The sequence below is a fragment of the Metopolophium dirhodum genome, chromosome 7, assembly GCF_019925205.1.
Source record: "Metopolophium dirhodum isolate CAU chromosome 7, ASM1992520v1, whole genome shotgun sequence".
In the NCBI taxonomy this organism is placed as follows: domain Eukaryota; kingdom Metazoa; phylum Arthropoda; class Insecta; order Hemiptera; family Aphididae; genus Metopolophium; species Metopolophium dirhodum.
The window spans coordinates 3,304,977-3,329,412 of record NC_083566.1 but is presented as its reverse complement, the minus strand read 5'-3'; the positions used below and the strand labels follow the sequence as shown (position 1 = coordinate 3,329,412).

Below are 24,436 nucleotides of genomic sequence, written 5' to 3'. Positions count from 1 at the left end.
GTTGGTTGGCTACACATGTCGGTGGTCCTGGTACAGGCGGGAGGGGGGTGGAAAAGCCGCAATGCTCATGTCTATGGGTGAACCGTGTTCGGGCGGCGCGGAAAGCGGTGACCAGGGCCCGAAAACCGTCGAACCCGTGGCCCGAAAATCCTGTTTCGCAGGAAAATTGCCGTTCTCCACCAATCCTGTAGGATGAGCAGCGACCTTTCCGGATGAACGTCCGAAAATTTTCCAAAAAAAAATGTCCACGCTCAGTGTATCCACGCTCTATGTACGGACAGGTGGCGGTTGCCGAGCCTGCCTGGCCGTGTTCGAAACGAGCACGGTAACTACACGGGTGGTGCTCACGGTATTTATTGTATCGTCGTAGCACGCCGGGCGCCGAAACTATCGTGCCGCCGTGGCCTCGTTGGCTCGTTGTCGTCACTCGTCGTCGTCGACGGTCATTTACTCGTTTGTTTGATTATGATTCATGGTCGTCCGATGGGAATATCGACTGCGTATTGTGCCCGCGGCTCCAAGGGCGTCCATATTCGAAAATCCAGGGGGGGGGACACTGTATTTTTTCAATAATATTGACCTTTCTGTTAACCTTTTAAGTTTTAACTGTTATATGTAATTTTACGTAGCATAATGTCATATGACTCGATGACTATAGTATTTATCAAAATCAAATCATTGAACTACGTGACAAAATCCTCTAAATATTTTTCTCGTATGAAGAGGATGTCAGCGCACCATTTGTTTTCTTTCTCTGGCCCAAGCGCAACATAGACAAAACGCATTTACGCAGAATCATTTTTTTTTTTGTTTTTAAATAATCTTAGAGTAAATCAACGTTACAAAAACGATAGAAATTCATAGTTTTGAGGGCATGACATTGATTTCAGATTTGTCTGAATATTGTCTCAAAACAATTTAAACATCATTTAAAGTATTGATGAAGTCGTGAACCGACATTCTAACCACTTACTACTATAATTCACTCATCTAAACTTTATTGCCAAATTATTAGGTAAATCTCTACATATTTTATGGTCCCAAGGAATAAAGCATGACAATATTTTGTTTTTCTTAAGTGATGTCGCTCCCTATATGATAAAAGCTGGCAGAAGTATAAAAATCATGTATTCCAAAATGGAACACGTAAGTTGTTTGGCCCATGGATTACATAGGGTTGCAGGGGAGATTCTAAAACACTTCCCAAAAGTAGATCAATTGAAATCAAGAATGCTGCCATCACGTGTTCAATATTTTAAGGGAATGGCAGCTAATATTCCTTAACCACCATAACCGGTATTGACAAGATAGGGCGAATGGCTAAAAGCTGCTACTTATTTTTGTAAGCCTTTTGAAATTTTGAAAACTATTATTATGGGTCTAAACAAAGATGATTCTACGTCAATTGAAAAATCACAGGATCTTATGAGCGATGATAATGTAAAACGTTATTTTATTTACATTATTAACGCTATAAATTTGAAACTCTGGCCGATTCTATTACCAAGTTGGAAACTTCAGGACTCAGCGTCTTTATGATTGGATACATATTGTACAAGATATTGTTGTAAAAATTGAATCAGCAGCAGCTAATAGAATTGAAAATTAAATTAAAAACAAATTGAAGGCTGAACTTGACAAAAATACTGGATTTCAAACGATGTTAATAATTACGAAAATTCTAAACGGTGAAGAAGCTTAAAGTGAATATTTTCCGAATGACTTCAGTGCTGCAAATTTAGCCAATTTCAGATTTGCCCCAATCACCTCAGTGGACATGGAGAGAAGTTTTTTCAAATATAAATATTTATTCACCAATAATCGTCGTTAATTTACTTTTGATAACATCAAAATATATGCTCTAACAGTACAATGCAATAACTTTGAGTAATTTGTAAGCTTAGAAAAATGTATTTTTATTAATTTAAAACAAATTCATGTAATTTGTTTAGCTTATTTTTAATGTTTTTAAGGTCATCAACTTCCGAGCTCTACTTATAAGTAATTAAAGTGTAGTATAGTGGAGTGGTAGGTAAGCGGTTAAAATGTTGGTCCTCTACTCCGTTCATCAAAACTTTAAATACTCATAACTCTGAACTCATAAACGAGAGTAGTTCTAAATTTGATTTTTATGTATCGAAATACTCGGAAAAATATTCTTCTTTCAAACATCAAATGAAAACTCTATGTTCCCATTCAAAGGATACAAAAAAATAAAAAAATTATAAGGATATAAAATATTAAAAATAAAATTGTTTAAAAAACACGTTGTTGTTTAACGACTTGAAACCATGTAAACAAATATTTTCAAAACATTAATACTTTTTGAAATAATGAGTGATTAAATTAGGACTTAGGTTCACGATTAAACAATCACTCTATATTCATTACAATACAGTGTATTGTAATAATATAATGTACATGTACTTATACCTACCACTGAACTAAATACATGGAACGCGTGCATTGTTCAGAATATGAACCTCATAGGAAGTCGTCACATGCATTCCGAGTCAAGGGAAAACATGGTAAAATGTTACGTTATCTATAAAAATTGTTATCATTATCATAATATTAATGTTCAAAAAAAAAATCGGAATGCATATAGCGGCTCCCGTATTGTCTCATTTTACATATTATATGAGAATTATACATAATACGCATTCCATGTATTTAGTTGGGTGCTACTACCTACTAGGAGCGCAGGACGATCACAGGACTCATGAACTTTCGGCTCTCGTGTATAATAATAGTGTATATTTAATCTTCGAAAGCAGAATATTTTTTTGATTTGATGCGTAAAAAATAAAAATCATATTTAGGACGAATTTATGAGTTATGACTATTATGAATATTTAAAATTTAGATGAGCGGAGTAGTGGACCAACAATTTAATAGCTTTCCACTCCATTCATCATTCTCTCATTCTTTTAATTACTTATAAGTTATAATTCATAAACTATTAGTCCAAAATCCAATTTGTACGTATGTCGAAATACTCAGAAAATATTCTGATTTCGAAGATTAAATTAAAACTGTAGGTAGGTACATCGTCATTCAACGAATCCAAAAAACTTAAAAAAAAATATAAGGATATAAAATCGAGCTGACATAAGTGGGAAATGTTATAGAAATATTGCTTATTTATATTATATAAATTACATAATAACTATTATGTATCTATTTATCTTATATACAAGATGATTCACCAAGTATGCTCACCCCCTATTTGTTCTTCAATGATGCAGTTATTCAAAATCTGATTTTAGAATTTGTAAATACACTTTAAAGTTTAAGACCATATAGTTTCAAATTCTTGAGATTTTTTGAACTACCTACCTAATAAGGAGTCCTGTGAATATACAAACTTCTGTTTTTCAAATGAGAACATCCCTTTTCCACTGTAAATTATCAGTGGGTTCAGTGGTTTGAAATTAGAATATTTATTTTAGAAACAATAGTAATAGTAAAAATTAGAAATATTTTATGAATAAATTAAACAGATATATGATTATTATGTATAACGATAAAAAGTAGTAAAAATATAATTTTTTTCCAAAATGTTTTTATCATTTATTTTTATTTTTTATACAGCTCGGATGCAAAGCCCATGAGTTATAATTACAAAATGTTTAGTGTCTAGTTAAACTTAATTACTATACTACTTATAGTCGATTAGTCACAGTTTAGATTATTATATAGGTACAGCGAAATAGGTGCCTACTTCCGAAGTCTCGTGGGACCAAACAAAATTCGTTTTATGGAGAAATTCGTTAAATAGAATTAAATATATTTGACCGTTAACTACTGAATTATATTTATATATAATACTATTATATAGGTGGACAAGAGATGATCATTCATTGCCTAATCGTTAAATATTACTGTTGCACAACAATGCAATTATAACGGCGTCAAACAAAAATAATAATAGTTATGAACATAAAATACTTCAATCGGTTAAGTGCGCATAAATAGTAGGTATTGTACTATTATGCAATTTGTTTATTAGGTTTTTATACTACAACGGCAGACATGATGATGTAAAACAACTAATACAATGATCGAATGAAACTTTTTGCATTAAAGACAAATATTATGCACAATTAAACAAGTATAAAACAATAATAATATGATATAGGTACCTAATAATGATTTTAAAGACGCATTAAAGAATACAATAATACAATACACTCGGCCGTCACATTTGACACTGGGTTTGTAGACACGTAAACGTAATGTTATCTGTCTATTTGACTATTTCATTCCAATAATGGTATCATTGGTATGTGCTTATTGCCTGGTGAAAATAAGACAATAATATTTTATTCATTGCCATATTGTCCGGCACACTTATAATTATTGAAATCGACTAGTCATTTTATGATTTTTGATGCCATAAACGACTATTGTCTAATATTAGCCATTATGTATCAAATTTTGATGCTTTTTAGTTTTTTCGTATTTATTTGAAAAGCAGACAGTGGAATGTTGATAGTTAGATATACATACAGTGGCGTATTTACGGATGGAGTAATTTGGGGAGAATATATTCCACCTTGGTTTTTTTTTAAGATATTAACAAATATTTTACGGCATTTTTCGTAGGTTTTTCCCAGTTTTGTAAATGTTGTAAGAAAAAATTGATAAATTGATAAGTAAGAAACAAAAATGTAAGTACCCTTGTCCCCTATTAATATTGTTATTGTGCCGCCGTCACTGAAACTCGGTAACATGCAAGCTGTATACAAACGTACATTTCCTTACTCCCACCTTTTTCAATTTTTCAACTTTTTCCAACGCCAATACTTATAGTGCTCCATTCCTGCCGCTACTCCCGGAATTCCTGCTCAACCCCCAACCCCGCAAAAATAAAAAAAACTCTGGAAGGGGGGGCGTTTTTTTAGCCTGACCCACAGTCAGGAATTTAATTTTTCAACTTTTTCCAGCGCCAATGTTAAAGTCAATTCCCGATCATGGGTGTGACTGCAGAAACGCTTACCCCACCACACTAAGTTTTTTAATTTTTGCAGGAGCGGTGGGTGAGGAGGAATTCCGGGAGTAGTGGCAGGAATGGAGCACTAAATATTGGCGTAACAAAAAGTTGAAAAATTGACATTTAGGGGGGGGGGGGTGGTAGGGAAATGTACGTTGTAAATAAGTTAGGTTAGACAAAAATAATATAATATAAAAGCAAGATATTTTAGACCAAAATCATAATATAATCGAATTGTATTACACTAACTGATTAGTGATTGTAATTAATTGTATTACATAATATTTACATATTAACGTAAGTATACACTCAAGGCCGGATTAAGAGGTGTCTAGCCGGGCGGAAGCCTCGGGGCCCTCTTAAGTACCAAAATGAAAATGATAGGGGCTCAAACAATTTTAAGCTGATCCACATTTTTCAGTGATTTTAAAGAATAATTTTTCTATATTTTTAAAACCATTTTTTTTTATCGACAAAAAGAACTAAATAGGAAATACCTAGAAAAGCACTATGGTAGAAAAGACGCATTTTACCTACTGTTATTTAATATTTTCATTGATATCAATAATATCATCAATAGTTAATAATGTTATTTGTATCTGGTAATACTGCCAGCATTGGTGGAATACGGGAAATCGGCTTTGCAAAGCACGTTTAGTCAAAAGGGCCCATATGAAATTTCAGCCCCGGGGCCCAATAGGTTCTTAATCCGGCATTGTATACACTAATGCAGCAGCTGCTGCTGTTCTCAAACTATGTTCCGCGGAGTCCAGTGACTAATAATATTATTTGGTTTATCATGTTTGTTTTATTGATAGTAATTAGTGGCACCAAGGCTGGCCAAATGAGGTAATATTTAATAAAATAAGTGAATATAATTCGTGGCACGATGTCTTCATACCCATATATCAATATTTATAAATAACTTATTATTACAATATATTATTAGTTTTTATATTTCAACATAAATACTAAGTTATTTGTAAATATATCTTATTTTTTTTCTGATATTTTCTATATTCTGAGAACTTATAATAATTATTAACCAAATATAAACTGCATATCCGTAATAAATAAAATATTTATAATAAGAATATTCAAAATTAACTTAATTAGGAAAATAAAAATAATATGAGATGATTTTAAGTTATAGTAGAGGCAAATGAGTTAAGTTAAAGCTAAGTTAATTAGAACACCAAACTAGTAAGTTAAGTTAATAAGTTAAAATTAACTTAACTTCTAACTTATTAATTTGTTAATGCCCAGCCTTTATTAATAACTAGATAACTTGCATACTTTGTTTGGTAGTCGAAAGATTATATTGCTTTTATCAACTTATCGTTTACAATTATATTATAAAGAAACAAATCAATGGGTACCTAAAAAAATCTTTCATGAGATGTATACTTTATGAGCATTCCATATTTTTGGGGCTTCATAGAATTTTCTTAACAATATAAAGGCTCAACGAACAAAAAAGTTGGAAGACCACTGCTACATACAGCATAATATAGTAGGAAAGAATTTCAAAGGATGGTGATCAATACCTCCCTTAATCAAACCCTAAATACGCAGCTGAGAGGATATTATAATTGGCTTTAACAACTATTATTGTTATTATTATTATCATTATTACTACTACCACACTACTACTACTATTAATAACAATAACTTATTTTTATTTCAAGGTCGTGCGATTTTTGGCTTTTTATTGTTGTTTACATTACTATATATTAATAGGGATTAGAGACATTACATTTTCATAACAAAGTTAATTTTATGCTCCCAGTTTGAATTTTAGTAGATACCTATGTACTACAAATTATAACAGTTATTAGTGGTGAACCATTGAACGATAATGTAAATAATTTGTATAACTTGTAAACATAGTTCTAAACATATATAGAAAAATTAATACCAAGTAATTATTATATTTTCAGAGTATAAAAATTATGAAATTGGTTATGTTAGGATTTTTGGATCGAGCAAGGAGAATGTATATTATATATTTTTTAACAGTTTTTAACTGTTATTTAACTAATTTATTATTTAGAACTCAATTATTTTTAACGGATTGTCAAAAAAAGCGTATTAATATTTGACTAAAATTGTTCAATACAAATTGTAAAAAAATATAAGATATTTATAAATAAATAATTTAGTGTAGGTAGTGTGATACATCAACAAATCAACATCTAATAACAAAAATAATTATACATTGTAATAAAATACTTCTTTGTGTACAAAACGCAAATAATACTATACATACATGTTAGTTTTATGAATTAAAAAAATTAATTTTTCCGACGATAAAATAAAATATAAGCTTCTGGAGAACAAATTGTTGAAGAATCAATTTCATACACCCGGACGTCATCAAACTTATACCATCTGTAAAAACACATAGATTGTGCATTAGAGCATGTCAAAAATATTTAATTTTAATTTTAATTGAAAATCTTTATAACTATATTATGATTACTTGTTTATTGAATTTTTAAGGCAACTAGCTGTGTAATGCCCACCATCAAGTGATCCAGAATGATTGGATACACCATATAAACAGTACTTCCAATTACGGTGTTCTAAACCATTAATAAAATTTGACATATCAAGATTCATTTTGGGGAATTCAACATTTGAATTCTTTTTGTAACCATTGCTTGAAAATCTAAACAATTAAATAATCAGTATAATTGTATTCATATCAAAACATAAAAAAACCAATAAAATACCTTTTCAAATGTATGATTAAATATGGAGGAAGTCTCATTATGTCTAATTTTTTCGTAGCATCTCTGCTTCGTTTACATTTTGGACAATGCCAACCACATATTGATTCACCATTCAAGTATAACTGAAGGCAATCCTAAAACATTATATTATATTATATTTTTATTTTTACTAGCAATAAACATAAGATTATTTTAAATATTTAAATGATTATTAATTTTTGTATATTTTATAACACAAAATTGTTTGTAGGTATATTAATTGTATTTAATTATAAATTAAAATTAATTATTTACAGGGACTAGGACTCTTTAAAAATCTTGTTGGAATATCTTAGAAAAATAGAAGTAAAATAATTTCAGTCAATTTAACTGTAGAAATTAATCATTTTTGAGCTATTTGCTAATTTATAGTTTTATATGTATCATTTTATATTTATCTTATTTATATAATGGGAGTTGGTCAAATTTTATGAAATCATTTTTTCTTCAAAACATTTGTGTTCTGAAAATATGATGAGTTGTGTAAGCTTATCACTTGACTGCGTATGTCTTTTTGCAGTTTTCACCCAGTGAGTATGATAAAAGTAATACCAAGTCTTCAAAAAAAAAAGTAATGAAACTGCTCGTAACGACATGTTATATTTAAAAACATGCGTTTAATCTACGCTAAATAATAATAAAATAACATTCAGCCACTCGGAAGAAATAATAAACTATAATATATTGTAAATATATATTGGATGCAAAATGGCGTCAAACACATGTCATTGCTTATTGATCCTTATGATGCCAATTTTCGTAAGAACAAATTCAACGTGTGAACTGACTGATATTAAATTATTATGTTTAGGGTTTCTATAATAATGTTTGTTTTATAATCACAATTCAATATAATTATTAAAACATAATAATAACTTTAAATATTTATAAAACTGTGATTTTTATGGAAGCACATATTTTAAAATTTAATATGTTACATTTTCTAAATTAAATTGTTATGAAGAAAGTAATTTTACTTATAACAAACTATTTGGAAATTGCATTTTTAAATGTTTAATTAAAATTACTAATTAATAATTACTTTATATTTTAAATTTTTATCAAAATAGATTTTCAAAACGCTATGTTATTCAGATATCTTAAAACTTAGTAGATAAAATGTTAAGTATAATTATAAATACTAAGAATTATCATGTAAAAATTACATTAATCACAGTGATAAAATAAATTAAGATGTATAATTCTTTATTTTTTAAATGTTAATCATTAATTACGGTGGAGAGGCGTGAGTCTTTAAGTCAGGGAAATGTTGAACAGGGGAAAAAAACCGGTATACTGACAATATTGATACTTATATTTAGAAATATAAAAAGCAAAAGTAACTTACTGAAAGAGTACATTTGTTACCCTCAGATGGCAATGGTAGACTAAGACTTAAAAATGGTTCAAAAGTAACAGACTTTTCAAAACATGTGTCACAAGAAACCGTTGATTTTTGTTGACCATAAAAAAGTTGTTGGATAATAGAATTGTTTGCTTTAGTCCAATTTCCCCAATCTTCTTCGCCTGTTTCTTTTGAAGCACCTAAAATAACCCTATTGTCCTCCGGCTAAAAATATAGATAATATAAATTATAAGCCAATAATGGTTTATGTGATAATATTTTACTTGATTTAAATCATCGTGAAGCCAATCCAAGAGAATAGTTAAAAACTCATGAGAGTCTTGTTGATCATAGTGTTTGAACATATCTTTATATTCACCAATTGTATCCTAATTTTTTTTTTTAAATAATTATTTTGATATAATATATGTAAACACATTTTTAAATTTTAATTTATGCAAACTTAATACTTAATACTTATACTACAAATAAAACAATTGATGTAATATAAATATAACTTTTAATTTACATAAAAATTATGTTGTGAAATTTAATACATTTACTAACCTTAAATTGTTGACTCTGAAACCCCCTGCCAGATTGTGACCACAAGTTTTTAATGACATTACTAAATTCTTTGGCTACTAAACCTTTTGTTCTACTTTTATAATTTGTGAAATTACTATAAATGTTTATGAAATATTTTACAAGATCTTCAGTGCTACTTAAACATTGCAGTATTGAATTCATATAACACGTGTTTCCTAAATTTTGTAATCCTCGTAATCCATCTCCTCCCTAAAATGTCAAGAAACAAAAAATTTAAAATTAATATGATGCAATTATAATTGTTGGAAATCATAACTTTTATAGAATGAATCAGTAGCAAGTGTAAACTTGTTTTATTTGAAAGACCACAAACTTTGTTTGACCTACCTACGCATTTACCTCAAACTGACTTAACTTAGTAGGTATGAGAAAGTTCAATATACCACCCACCCAACATTTTAATGAGACATCAATTTCATTAAACGATATATTTTTGAATATCGATATTATTTGGTTCAGTGCGATATTTAATTGTGATATCGAAAAAAAAATTTAGGGAACATTATTCTGAATTATCGATAACTCAAACAAATTGTTTTTAAAATAAATTATACAAGTTCTTTGGCGTTAATTCAGCTGGTTTCCGGTAACCTAAATACCCAATGGCTAGTAATCAAAAATTAAAAATTAATTTTGATTGCGATAATAATGTCCGAAAAAAAGCACAGATATCCATATAGTATTAATATAGATATCTGTGGAAAAAAGTTCATAAATTCGATATCGTTGAAGAAGCTAAAACTATGAATATAACCAAATCAAAATTATTAATTTATTTCAAACAATAAAAAAAAAAAAAAACAAATTGACAGCAAAATAAAAAATACTACAGCTGTACCAAATTTGTAATTGAAGAAGTATTCATAGTACATATTGAACATCATAGGTTTTGAAAACCTTCATTTTTAATTAAAAATATTTTGATGCATAATACATCTTATTTTAACTTTAAATTCTTAGATACAAACATACAACTTTAATTTAATAACACATTTTGTTAAAAATATTCATATTCTGCAAAAAAAAATATCAAATTAGGTACTTAATAAAAACCTAAAATATTCTATAATAAAAATAATTCTTAAGCAATAATTGATAATATTAAAGAATTTTGAACTGTTAGTGATCAGTCTTTTACCACTAAATACAAAACTATTCAAAATGATGAATCAATGAAACATAAAAATATTTTTAATGTAGGTGACTATTGCGAGGATATATTATTATTGTTCCATTGGTTGGAGCAGAGTTATTACCCAGTGACTAATAATTTAATAAAAATCCTAAAAATCTTTTTTTTTATTTATTCCCCTAGCCTAATCACAGTTTGAGAAAATCTGAATACTACAATAATGAGTATCATACATTAAAATAATTACTCTATATTATATTCGAGTTATTTTGACTACAAAATATATAAAAAAATTATCTTACAATGATTTTTGTTCTAGAAACTATTAGTAGATCATCTGATGGTTTGGTAGAACGGTCTACACGTGGAATTGAATTTAAATCTGTGTCCTAAAAATAAATAAATAGAATTATACAAATAAGATAACATTTAAACTAAAAATACAATATTAATGATAATACTTGATTTTTGTAATCGCGTACATAAGAATCAATATTTTCCAAAAAGCTATTTTCTAGTGATAATCTTCTATTTTCTAGTTGTTCAATATTATTTGGTATCTATAGAAACAAATAGTAGTTAAAATAAATTATTAATCATATTCCTAAATATATTTTAAAGATTTCAATACTTCATTATTTTCGTCATCTAATTCGTCATTATTTTTATATAATGGTTTAATGATTTCAGGGTTCATAAATTGATTAATTTTAACATGCGGCTGCAAAGTATAAAATACATGTTTAAATTGGTTGATTTAATCTAGGTATTTTATTTTTAATTAATTATCTTGATATTTAATACCTTTGTAGATCTATCAAAAATGGGTAATTGTGGTTTGTTAATTGGGGTATGGGTTAATTCCTGAGGATCGATATCTTCTTCACTGGAATAATTGTCTCTATGATCCAATTTTGATTTAATATTTGTTGTTATACCATTATGAAAAGTTGAATTAATTTTTAACCTGGCCAAATCATTCTGTACAGTACCTAAAGATGGATATTGAATCTGCTTATCTAATAATAATAAAAACATTAATTTAGTTAAAATAAATATCATTAATATTTATTACTTTCATGTTCTTCATATTCAGGTTCTGGATCTAATTCTATATCCGAAAGAGGTTCAACATCTTTATTTGATTTTAATATATTATTTTGGGTAGTTTTCCATGGACATAAATGATTAAAATCTTCATAACCTCCTCTGAGAAACTTTAATTTTTTGCTATTGTCACAAGCTGAATCCCATTTAAGTAAGGCATTTTTGAGATTAAGCAATCTTTGATCATCATCTATATCTTCTGTCCCTTGATCTAATATAACAATATAATTATAATTGTGTCTATTCTTCCATATTTCTTTAAATTGATCTTCTAATTTGGTTGTTAAAATGGCAGGCGTTAAACTAAAAATTATAATTGGTTTTCATTAATATAATGTACTTTATATTATAATGGAGTTAATGATGTATTTTTACCCTAGAACTAAGTGTTCTTTTGGTATGTTAATTACATCACAAGAAATAATTTTATTATTATTAAAGATATCTGATGGTCTTGTATCAAGCAAACAAATCTTTTTTTTATCTGTATTGTCCAACAGATATAATAAGTTTTTATTAGTTATTGTACTTTCAAACTCAAAATTTAATTTTTCCTCAAAACGTTTTCTGTTTTGACTAGAACGTTTAATTAATTTATTATTATCTTCTTCTTTTGTTTTTTCGTTATACCTGAAATAATACTATTATTAGTTTATAAATAATTAAACGTTTAAATATATTTGTTTAATTAACATATATTTTAATTAGGTTTAATGGCCAACATACCTAATTAGATTCCATAATTTATTATATTAATAATAATACTGTTTTGAGACAACCAGGATATCTTTCACATGGCTTATGCTAGAAAGTAGAATTTAATGCTAGCTGGGTCTACTCTATTATGAATGTAATTATAAATTATTTTAATTTTAATTTTAGTATTTATGCATTGACATTAAGATCAGAAGTGTCAACAATTTTTGAATAAAAACGTTTTATTTTTTAATTATTATGTAATAAGTACCTAGTTTCTAGATAAATAATAAAATTAATTAATATTAAAAAAAATTCCTATTGGAAATATAATACCTAAAATATATCGTTTTAGAATAATGTTTATGTTCTTTAGATTCTAGAATTTAAAATGTTTATCGGTAAAAATATTTCAGAAAATTTAATTTGAGTACATAATAATGTTATTATATATGATATAGATTAGGTTCTATGTTTATCAGTCAGTCAGTCAGGACATGTTTGATTATATATATATCTATATCTATATGTATAAAAATTAATGTATGTCTGTCTGTGTTTATTTATACATTATTCTGAGATTTTCAATGGAATTTTTTGTATATAAATGGTTGCCATGGTAATATATAAATCATATTATTCATATAGAGTTGGCATTTTTAATGGGCAACAAAGTGTACGGGATCAGCTACTTGTATAGATTAGACCTCTGGGCAGAAGATAGGCTAATTTAAAAAGAGACAGTACTAACCCCGGGAGGTGCTCAAACAGGGGTTTTGAGATTTTTGAAGGAAATTTTTGTTTATAAATGGTTGGTTGCCATGGGTTTTGAAGCTATTATAATAATAAGCTAGTTATATATAGTCATATAGATGTAAAGAAAGCAAAATTATGAAAAATCTAATGATTAAACCTAACATTAAAATTTGTCACAAAAAGTAGCAAAATGTTATAAATGATTTATTAAATATTTCTTAGTAGTGTAGTTTTAGATTCTAAGTGGAGCGAAAGAATGTATTAATTTTACAATGATGTGTTTTTTTTTCTATATCTCAGCAATATTAGAAATTTTGATAGAATATTCTCCACAAATTTTCCTACCTTAAACAAAAAAAAAAAAGTTTACTAGAAAGTAACATTAATTTTTAAATGAACGTTTAAATTTAAAACTGTTATGATATTGGATTTTCATCGGTAAGTTAACGAATTTTCATCTATTAAGTTTTGATATTCTGTTGTTATTCAAAAACGATTAACCCTAGACACTTCACTAAGTTCAAACATTTTTAACTCTTTTTGAGCTATTTATAGTCATGAGTAAATTTATAATTTGAAATTATTTTTCAGTTAGAAATTCATAAAAAGTTTTTTTTTCATAGCAAACGTTAGAAATTTTAATAGAAGGTTCCCAACAAGTTTTTCTACCACTATCAAAAAGAAAAAAGTTCACCAGAAAGTCATGCTATTTATTGCCATAAGATTTTCATTAATATTTTTTTTTAACTATTAAATTTGATTATTACAAGTATGCTAGGCTGACACAATGTATTCGCACAGAATAGTATTTTAAATACAATGATTTATCATTGAATTCAAATATAACTCATCCATTACAACAACATGATCGACAACTACTGTATGGCATAGTGGTACCACCTTTTTTTTTTTTAAATTTGAATTTTTACAGTTGCATTTAAAATCAACAGAAAACTTACCTTCTTTCCAAACTTTCTTTAATATAAGTCAGCATTTTAATAGCTTTTTTTAAATTATCTTTGTACATAAGATCAATATAATTTTTATCATTTGTAAAAGTTTTTTTCATAACTTGTAGAATTTGACAATATTTCATTAAATAAATATACACAACTTCTTCATCATTTTCATTATTTGCAATCATGGCTTTTTCAAACATCAATTCAGCTTTTTTATTTAACCTGTAAAAATTATTATCATTGTTACATTTAATGTTTGTTTTCAATTATTAGTTCATACGTACGATATTACATCCAAATCCTTTATTTTATCTGGTATTTCTGTCTTACTATTTAAATCAACGAGACACCCCGCTAAGTGAAGGTCTTTTTTATTTCTCATGATTAGTCTAAACATCATAATATTATACATCAATATATGACAGCTTAAATTATTATACTAGATACTGCAATGTTAAAAGTAATAAGTATTGAAGGACATTGATTACCTTTGGTTTTGATGAGGCGTTTTTAAGTCTTTATATAATATGTCCTTTTAGTAATGATATTCACAGTACTTATTTTCAGTACCTACTGCGGCCAGCGATCTTCGAAATCGATTATTTTTGAGATATTAATTTGCAAGCACAAAGATTTCATAGGCATATAAGGCCGAAGAGTAGGGTGTCAATAAAATATAAATAATAAACAATTAAACTTATGACTTTATCAATTTTCTCAGTAGCTATCTATACTAAGCATAAATTAAGTTCTCTAGACAGTCCGAATGTCTCTAAAGTATTTGGTATTGGTATCTATATGGTATCTATCACAGTATTACGGACGTGATAAGTGAATCACTGACCTTCCTACGCGGCTGTGGCAAGGTATTTAGCGCGATCTTGTGTATAATTTACTTACTAATTCCCGCGCATTGTTAATTCGTAACATACAGCTGTCCAGATATTATAACTATAGAACTTATTATATTTATAATTGATAATTATTATGTCAATAATATATTCATGCTGTGAATTGTTGTGGACGTTCTAGTGATGTACTATAAGTTGTACCTAACAGTAAATTATAAGCCAGCGGAGACCGACCTTTTTTTAGTTTTTTTTTTGACCGAGGACCAGGTATTTAAAATTTTTCTTCTAAGAATTTAGTTCAATATTAGGTTTAGCCGTATAGGCATCATTAGACATGTTGGTACTCATGTAGTACACTAGTACTTGCCTCTACTTCGTTGGTGTAGTATGCTATCCACCGAAAAAGGCTACCTACTTACCAAAACATTTTATACGGGTGTTTACCATTTTTTTTAAACATACCTACTGATTAATAACAATTTATAAAATGTATGAAAATGTACTTAATCTATATCACTGATGACCACCATTGTCAAGTATTTCAATACGTTTTACATTGTTATGATGTATTTACGTCATCCCAGAAAACCTAAAAAATAGTCGTGTTGTGTATACATTTTAATGGACCGCCACCATTCCTCTGTATTATAGCTGCCGGTCTAACAAATCTGTTGCTTAACAAAGCGAGGCGGAAGAAGGCAGCCTAAAATAATTTAATATCTAGAAGTAAGTTATCGTGGGTCTTGGTGGATATTTACCGGTATAATAGCTGAATAGCTTTTATAGTATTGTATGAATGTTATAATATGTTGTTTATTTTAATAACTCAAATCGAAGGTATACTTTTCGGTTATAAAATTAAAAAGAAATATAACATATTATAATATAAGAGTAGGACCGTAGGTACTAGTTATGTCATATTCTACGGTAGGTAGCATATTTCATACTACACGAGTACCGACATATTTATAATGACGTTTTTTTTTACTGCACATAATACTAGTATAACAAATAATCTTAATGATTTAATAGTTATCGAATCGGTTTTGAATGAAAATGTTATTATTATTAATATAATAAAAAAAATTATATTTATTTAAAAATGATTATATAATATATATACACCAGGGATGGGCAACTGGCCGCCCGCGTATACCATTTTCACTGGCCCGTACTACATTTGAATTTAGTTTATAAAAACATAAAATGTTAAGATTTTTCTGTATTTTATTTTATTATATTTATACAATTATTAAAATCGATATAACGTTTATCGCAACACGTAGATATAAATTCTTATCTAGTATTGAACTATTAAATATAAATAATATTATATTATTTATAGAGGTGGAGTTAACATTAGGTTATTTTTCTTCCTATGGTCTCTGGCCCGCTAGATTTTCGCACATTCAAAATTGGCCCTCTAGTAGCATTGAGTTGCTCATCCCAGTTGCTTTACACAAATGATTAAACCTAAATGTTTATATATTAATTCTATTATAATTTATAGAAAGAATTCTTAGTGAAATAATGTACAATATTATAAGTGGGTCACTGTAGTGTATGGTGTTAAATTTGAATTCAATGATATAATATCATTGTATAAGAAAAACGATTCTGAGCGAAAACGGTCAGCCAGCCTATGATATATTACCAAGTACATTTGATGATATTATTGTGAATAAAGCAATTTATATATAACCTATTTACGTGGAGCCTTGTTTTAAATTTTCAATTCTTAGCTATAAAAGTTGAACATTTTATAAATTTTTAACTACAAAATAATTATTAAATTTTAAATTTGATAAATTTTGTCAAAATTTGAACTTTAAATGCTTATAAAAAAAAATTGTGCCTAAATATTTTTAATATTTTTCAACTGCTATTGTAGCAATATATCAGGAGTCTTGTATTAAACTTTCATGCTTTTTTACCCAACAAATAAAATTTTATTGATATTTATAGAAAAAAAAACTAAAAAATTGAAAACTGACAATGTTCTAAACGGCTCAAAAAGAGTGAAAATATTTTCAAAATTTTATGGTGTATATAAAATGAAAATATAAACATTCAATAAAATGTTCAAGTATCTACAGTTATTCGTTTTTGAATTACAACAAAATTACAAAATCGCTACGTGAGAAATCGAATGAATATCAATTGTTGCAATTATATGAATTTCAAACGCTTATTAAAATTTAATTTGACTAGCTTGTAGAAATTTTTTTTTTTGAGAAAGATACACAAACCTTTGAGGAATCTTGTATTCATTTTAAAATCTTAGATTTAAAAAGAAAAATTTTTATGAATTCTCAACTCAAAATAATTTGCTAATTTTTGTGATTTTTCCGTATTTTGTCAAGATTTAAACTTTAAATGCTTATAAATAAAAACTGTGACTAAGGATTTTTAATATTTTTTAAATATCATTGTAACAATATAGTAGGAGCCTTGTATTAAATTTTCAAACTTTTTTACCCAACAAATAAAGTTTTATTGACATCCATAGGAAAAAATACTAATAAAATTGGAAACTGAAAATAATGTTCCTAAACAGTTCAAAACAAATCAAAATATTTTGAAAATTTTATCGTGTATAGAAAATGCAAATATAAGCAACCAATGAAAATTTCATGTATATACGTTCATAAAATCGATTATCTCAAAAACAGATTTTGCGTATAAATTCCTGTTTTTCCTTAATTTTTCTTTTTTTTTTTAACGGCGCTTTTGAAAACTACTGGGAAATTTTTACTTTTGACCCCCCAAAGTACCAACTACCAACAAGTACCAACACTTTTCTATCAGAAAAAAATACTGTTGAAGAAAATCTAAGCATTTTTACTGTCCTAAAAGGTGAAGACAGACACAAAAATAAATAAAAAAATAAAAAAACACACATCGTTGTAAAATTAATACATTCATCGTTCCACTCAGAATCTAAAATTGAACATAATATACATTTTTTATCTACTAAATAATGTGCAAACTGTCGTGATTTTTATGAGTTTTGTCAAAATTTGAACTTAAATTGCTTTTTAAAAAAAATCGTAACTATGTTTACGTACTATACCTATCTTTAATATTTTTGAATTACTATTACCTATAACAACTTATGACAAAACTTAAAATTAACAAAAATTAAATTTTCAATCTTTTTGACCAAGTGAAAAATTATTTATCAAGATAACTCAAAAAAAAAAAATCGAAAATTTCTCATGCTTATAAAATATAAATAATTCAAAAAAAGTCAATCAAAATGTTATCATGTAAAATTTTATCTTGTATAGAAACTGGTTATATAAACTTTTTTTGAAAATTTAAAGTAGGTATCTACGGTATATTCGTATAGTTGATTTCGTTTACAATGATTTATCGTTGAATTCAAATTTACACACTACAGTGACTTCTTCAATGACGAAGTGCGTTCAACACCTACCATATATATATAAGAGACAAGAGTGCGATACCTTCTATATATTTTTATTATTATTTTTAAACATAACAATGATGGTTGGTTTTATAACATATGTGATCATCTCATGGAAACAATAATTATCGTATATTTTGTTTCACACCAGTTATTAATATAAATATATTATAATATAGACTATATAGTATATTAATATACGGTTTGATGGTGGTATTTTTTGTTTGTTCAAAGGTAAATGTTATTGCTGAGCCAAGTTTTTTTTTGTCATTACGAGAACGTGTTCACTAATTATATCGAAGTAATTATTATAACTATTCATTTTATGTAAATAGTTCCTGTGTAATTTTATACCATTTTCGCGTATAGACTCCTATTCAGTATGTAATGTGTCGTATAACACCACTCACAACTAATTATACCTACCAGCCATAAAATAAGGTAAGTGCTCGCCAGATATATACCTACATTAAGGATCTATCATATCTAACTATAAGCAATCTCTGTGCTAACTATATAGAAATAGAGATATAGAATTAAGAAATAAATAATTAACTAATAATTATCTATATTATGCTATATCGTATAAACGTTTTTGTCAACCATAATCTGAACCTGTAATATATTATATACATACACAAATACACAACACTTAAGCTTTTTATATAACACCTAACGACTAATAATTAATAACGATGTTTGCAGGTTTATGTAGTTACCGAAAGTCCATAAAAATGTAACTATATAGGTATATTCTACCATAATGTAAAACACTTTTAAATATATTGGTTAAAATGTAATAAATCATTCTAATGTAACCATGATTTAGATTTTAGGATATCGGTACCAAAAATATTATTGCATACACAGATATAGATAGTATTTGTGTTTTGATCAAAGCATTATATAGCATTATATGCTATATAAGCATATTATATTAAACTTTATTATTAGTTAGCAATAAACTGAAATACATTTGGAAGTTACCTACCTCTACTTATAAATATTCAGGAGACTGTACATAGATAAATTGGTTCATTAATTTCATAAAGCATGAGACGAGTAACAACAAACTGTTCTGATGGCATTTAAACAAGTTTGCGTTCTCGACAAAATACGTATTAGTTATAACTTATATTGTTACAGAATTCAAAAAATAATTGACACTTAAAGTTAAAAGAACATATTATGGTTAAACAAATCCTGCTGTCATTTTTAGACCTAGGATACCAAAATTGGTGGACGACTTGTAATTTAAATGATAATGGGAAATAATATGAAACGTATCTCGTGTAAAACTTATCGCTGTAATTTACGTGTACAAAATATATCTGGGGTCTTGTCGGCATTTTCAATAAACGACCGTTAAATCCGCCACTGCAGACCAAAATATATATAAATAATATTACACTTACCTAAGCTATTAAAATTTTAAATTATTAGGTAGGTATGTAAGAACAATAATGGTTAAATTCTAACAAAGTACCTGTCTACCTAGTTATTTTTTTTTATTGATAACATTAAGGTATTTTGATTTAGGTTTATACAAGTATATACGACTATTCAATACAATGTACCACGTACGTCAAAGTTTAGTGTTATTTACATTTAGATCGATACTATGGCCTATGAAGTATGAGTACATATATTACTAACGGTCCAAATATTTAATTATCTACCTATATATTTTTTTATGTCTATATGTTATCCTTTCTAACAATACATATTTAATGTGGTTCATAAATGCTATTAAACTTAAACGTTGTCAGCTATTTTTAATCACCTATATTCATTACTATAATTTTATTATGTATGCACCTATTACCGTACGCCCGAATAGTAATGTATAATCTAAAGTGTTATTAACACATTAAAATAAATAATTTAGTAAATTAAACATATCATAAATGAGTAATAATGGTACCAGGGCCGTACCTAAAATTTATGGGGCCAGGGGCATAACTCTTTTAGCGGGGCCTATAAAAAAATATGATGATTTCTGCACAAAGGCAATTATATTCCCGTATTCTCTCCCAAAAAAAAATGTAAAAATCTGTAAAGTATTTTTACCTTTTACCTTTACAACAGTGGCGCACAGAGATATTTTGAGAGCACATGCAACAAACAAAAGTTACCCACCCACCCACCCATTTTTTTATTTAAAAAAAACATTATTTTGAACTGTTATTTGTAACTGTAATTAACTTAAAATAACTAGAATACTAGATAACTAAATAACTATAATTAAGATGTCTATACCAGAAACCCGAGATGTCCTAAATCTTACCTTTACATTTTATTACAATACATTATAAACTTATAAATATAACATAAAATGTTATATTTACAATTATATCCTATAAGAAATACAAAAATTTAACATTTAAGATTTTTTAATAAACAAATCATACTGTATAAACTTTTTATTTTTAATGTAATGCTTTAAATAAATATGGACTGGTTTTACTAAAATTTTCAATAATTTTTTCATAATTGATGTTTCGTCATTTTCACAGGACATAATCATTAGTCCCTCTAATCGATCATTTCCTATTGTAGTTTTAATGAGCTTTAACTTTGAGAAACTTCTTTCAGTTGATACACTTCCAACAGGCAAGGTCAAAGACAGTTTCAATATAATATAAATATTTGGAAATAATGTATGAAGACCATTGCACATAAAAACTCTGTAAAAAAAGTTGTACATATATAGGTTTTAAAACAATTCAGTAAACATATTGAATAATAGAATATTAAACAAGACATAAAAAAAATAACAATATAAGATTTCTTTACCTGAATACTGGTAACAAACTTCCATGATTTTCATTTTCGTTTTTTAAAGAATAACTATCATCATCATCATCATCATCATAATCATAATTTTCTGTTTCTAATTCAGAATCTGAATCTTTAGCTATATCATTATCACTATGTAGATATTTTGGCAACTTATTTGGTATTTCTACTAAAAAAATACAATTTTTATTGCTGAAATTAAAAATAAAACTAATTAATATATATTGTTGTAAATAGTTAATAGATTGATACATTACATACCTTTTGTCTCAACAGAATCAGTAGAAGATTTGGGTTGATTTTCAGTTAACAAATTAGAATATATAAAATCACCACATTGACTTGATTTTGAAATACTCGAATTAGAACTGTCAACTGAACAAATAAATTTAATAAAAACAAAATTATAGGTACAGTTTTAATAATGAAAGATTTAATATAGAAGTGAGTTTTAGAATTAGATAGATAAAAGTAGTTTATTATATTATAACTTGTTTATAACTAAATAATAATAAACATAAAGTACCCATACCTTTGTCAGAAACATCATTTGATACTCTATAAGACTTAAAAAATTTATTGAGCCTTGCAGTAGTAAGTACTGATTTTCGTTTTTTGCATGATTTAGTATGTCTTTGCCAATTTGTACTATTCATTAAAGTTTTCATTTTACCACAAGCACAAACTTCATCAACTAACAACATAGTCTGTAAAAATAAATTTTACATAAAATATGCTTCTTTTTTGGGCATGATTTAATCAAACTGATTAAAGTGAACAGTTTTATTATTTTTAGTTTAATTGTTTCTATAACTAAGTTTTTTCAACTTGTATAAGGTAATTTGTTTTTTAACAAGTAACCAGCTAACTGATATTTGAAATTTGAATAGATGAAATGAAAATCTAATGAATATCTATGAATAAATACAACTTAATTAAAGATATACACAATTAATAGGTAGGTAGTAATAATATAAAAAAAAACATTACTATACATATATGCTATACACTTTCAAATTTTGTAGTACACACTTCACTTATTATAGGTACTACACAAAATGTGTTGTAGTACACACAATTTTAGGGACTGATAGCTATAACTACAAGCACTTAAAAACAATGAAACTTACCTTTCGAGTAGACGTTGTTTCCAGCACGTAAATTAAATACTTATTTAATAAACAACAAGTTTTTTATTATAATTTTACTAAAATGTAATATATTAATTAACTAAATATAATAACTCAACTGAATAAATTATAAGTTTGTATATTTTGTTTTATCTTGTTTGTTTGCTAAATAAATATTATTATTATTATTATTATTTATTATTAAGTTAATTTGACGAATACAAGATGCTCTATGCATATTCCAAACACACACTTTAAGTTTTGTATATCGAGCATAAATGACAAACAACAAATTCTCTAAAATATCTAGTGGGAAGCGTGGAATCTACTCATTGATTATCGGTTACATCGTAATAATTATCGCTAAGCCAATTGATAGGCCGGTAGGGTGGTTGCTGGCTGGTTAGTTTGAGATGGTTTGAGTGAAACACATTTCTAAAAATAAACACCTAATATACACTTTGTTATTGGTATCTTATCATTGATATTCTTGATTCAGATAATATAACTGTTTCTATTACTTTATCAATTAATATTTTGTAACTTGTAACATTATATGAATTGTTGTGTAGAATTGTCATGCTTTACGCCTATACTAGGTACCTATAACCATAGGCGTCTATACCGACTATACCTACCCACCCACCCACCCACTACCACGAGAGCACATGCAGTTGCACCCCTTCCTAACCTGTCTGGGCGCCACTGCTTTACAAGAACCTCACCTAATCATTTTACTACTTTATGACAATAATATATAGGTAGTTTGAAGATCTCGAGGAGCAACAACAAGACATCTCCATATTTTAGTCAAAATTAGTTTTTGATTACACGTTATTAAGAAAAAAAACTGCGTAGTTTGGTTCAACAACCAGAAAAATCCGAATGTTAAATACAGATATATCATACTGATGGAGATGACTTGTTGCTGCACTAAAAATATTTAATTCATTACGAGTATATATTATACTATAGAGATACTTAGTACTATGTATATTATAAATAATTAGACATTTCCTAGTTTTATTTTTTGGCATTGAGATCATAATATAAATTAGATTTTGACAATTTGTCGCTGGCTATAGGGGCTACTTTTATCTACCAACAAAAAAATTTTATTAATTGGAGATGTCTTGTTGTTGCTCTCAGGTCTTCATTTATTTAATACACTATACAAAAGACTATTAATTTTCATTACCCTAGTGTATACTGTGCAACTGTAGTCGGTAGGTATAAGTATTTCGTATAAGTATAATTGTACGTTAATTTCATTTAATTACATTTAATTAATAATATAATATTGAAAAATAAAAAGGTGGATAAGTGGATGTCGCTCTGCTGTACAGTAGGTTACAAGTGGGTCACAAATGGTGTTAAATTTGAATTCAATGATATAATATCATTGTATAAGAAAAACGATTCTGAGCGAAAACAGTCAGTCAGCCTATGGTTTTACCAAGTATATTTGATGATATTATTGGGAATAAAGTAATTTATATAGAACCTATTTACGTGGAGCCTTGTTTTAAAATTTCAATCCTTAGCCATAAAAGTTAAAAAGGTGGATAAGTGGATGTCGCTCTGCTGTACGGTAGGTTACAAGTGGGTCACTGTAATGGATGGTGTTAAATTTGAATTCAATGATATAATATCATTGTATAAGAAAAACGATTCTGAGCGAAAACGGTCAGTCAGCCTATGATTTTACCAAGTATATTTGATGATATTATTGTGAATAAAGTAATTTATATATAACCTATTAACGTGGAGCCTTGTTTTAAATTTTCAATCCTTAGCCATAAAAGTTAAACATTTTATAAATTTTTAACCACAAAATAATTAATAAATTATA

The 24,436-nt window shown here is 27.3% G+C and overlaps 1 protein-coding gene across 4 annotated transcripts; it reads right to left on the bottom strand.

Annotated features, from left to right (window-relative positions):
• Nucleotides 1-6,194: 6,194 nt before the first annotated feature.
• On the bottom strand, nucleotides 6,195-15,159 carry LOC132949287 (ubiquitin carboxyl-terminal hydrolase 8-like). 4 transcript variants are annotated; one of them, XM_061020097.1, is made up of 16 exons: nucleotides 14,863-15,159; nucleotides 14,659-14,763; nucleotides 14,375-14,596; nucleotides 12,339-12,593; nucleotides 11,932-12,266; nucleotides 11,661-11,875; nucleotides 11,488-11,577; nucleotides 11,318-11,416; nucleotides 11,159-11,245; nucleotides 9,683-9,913; nucleotides 9,400-9,504; nucleotides 9,119-9,340; nucleotides 7,732-7,865; nucleotides 7,479-7,667; nucleotides 7,266-7,387; nucleotides 6,201-7,191 (listed from the first exon to the last, which is right to left on the bottom strand). In XM_061020097.1, the coding sequence occupies exons 2-15, from the start codon at nucleotides 14,754-14,756 to the stop codon at nucleotides 7,291-7,293; spliced, it is 2,379 nt and encodes a 792-aa protein (XP_060876080.1). In that variant the 5' UTR covers nucleotides 14,757-14,763; nucleotides 14,863-15,159; the 3' UTR covers nucleotides 6,201-7,191; nucleotides 7,266-7,290. The 4 variants fall into 4 exon arrangements, with proteins under 4 accessions (XP_060876082.1, XP_060876080.1, XP_060876081.1 ...); XM_061020099.1 differs by having other exon boundaries at nucleotides 6,195-7,387; nucleotides 11,661-11,848; XM_061020098.1 differs by having other exon boundaries at nucleotides 6,203-7,387; nucleotides 11,339-11,416.
• Between the last annotated feature and the right edge of the window lie 9,277 nt (nucleotides 15,160-24,436).

Excerpts from the sequence above, each read along its gene's own strand:
- LOC132949287 (XM_061020097.1), bottom strand. The coding sequence starts at position 14,756 with ATGAGAAATAAAAAAGACCTTCACTTAGCGGGGTGTCTCGTTGATTTA. Across the intron at positions 9,505-9,682 it reads TTCAGAGTCAACAATTTAAG|GATACAATTGGTGAATATAA; the intron begins GTTAGTAAATGT and ends AAAAAAAATTAG. Across the intron at positions 7,668-7,731 it reads TTAATCATACATTTGAAAAG|ATTTTCAAGCAATGGTTACA; the intron begins GTATTTTATTGG and ends TTAATTGTTTAG.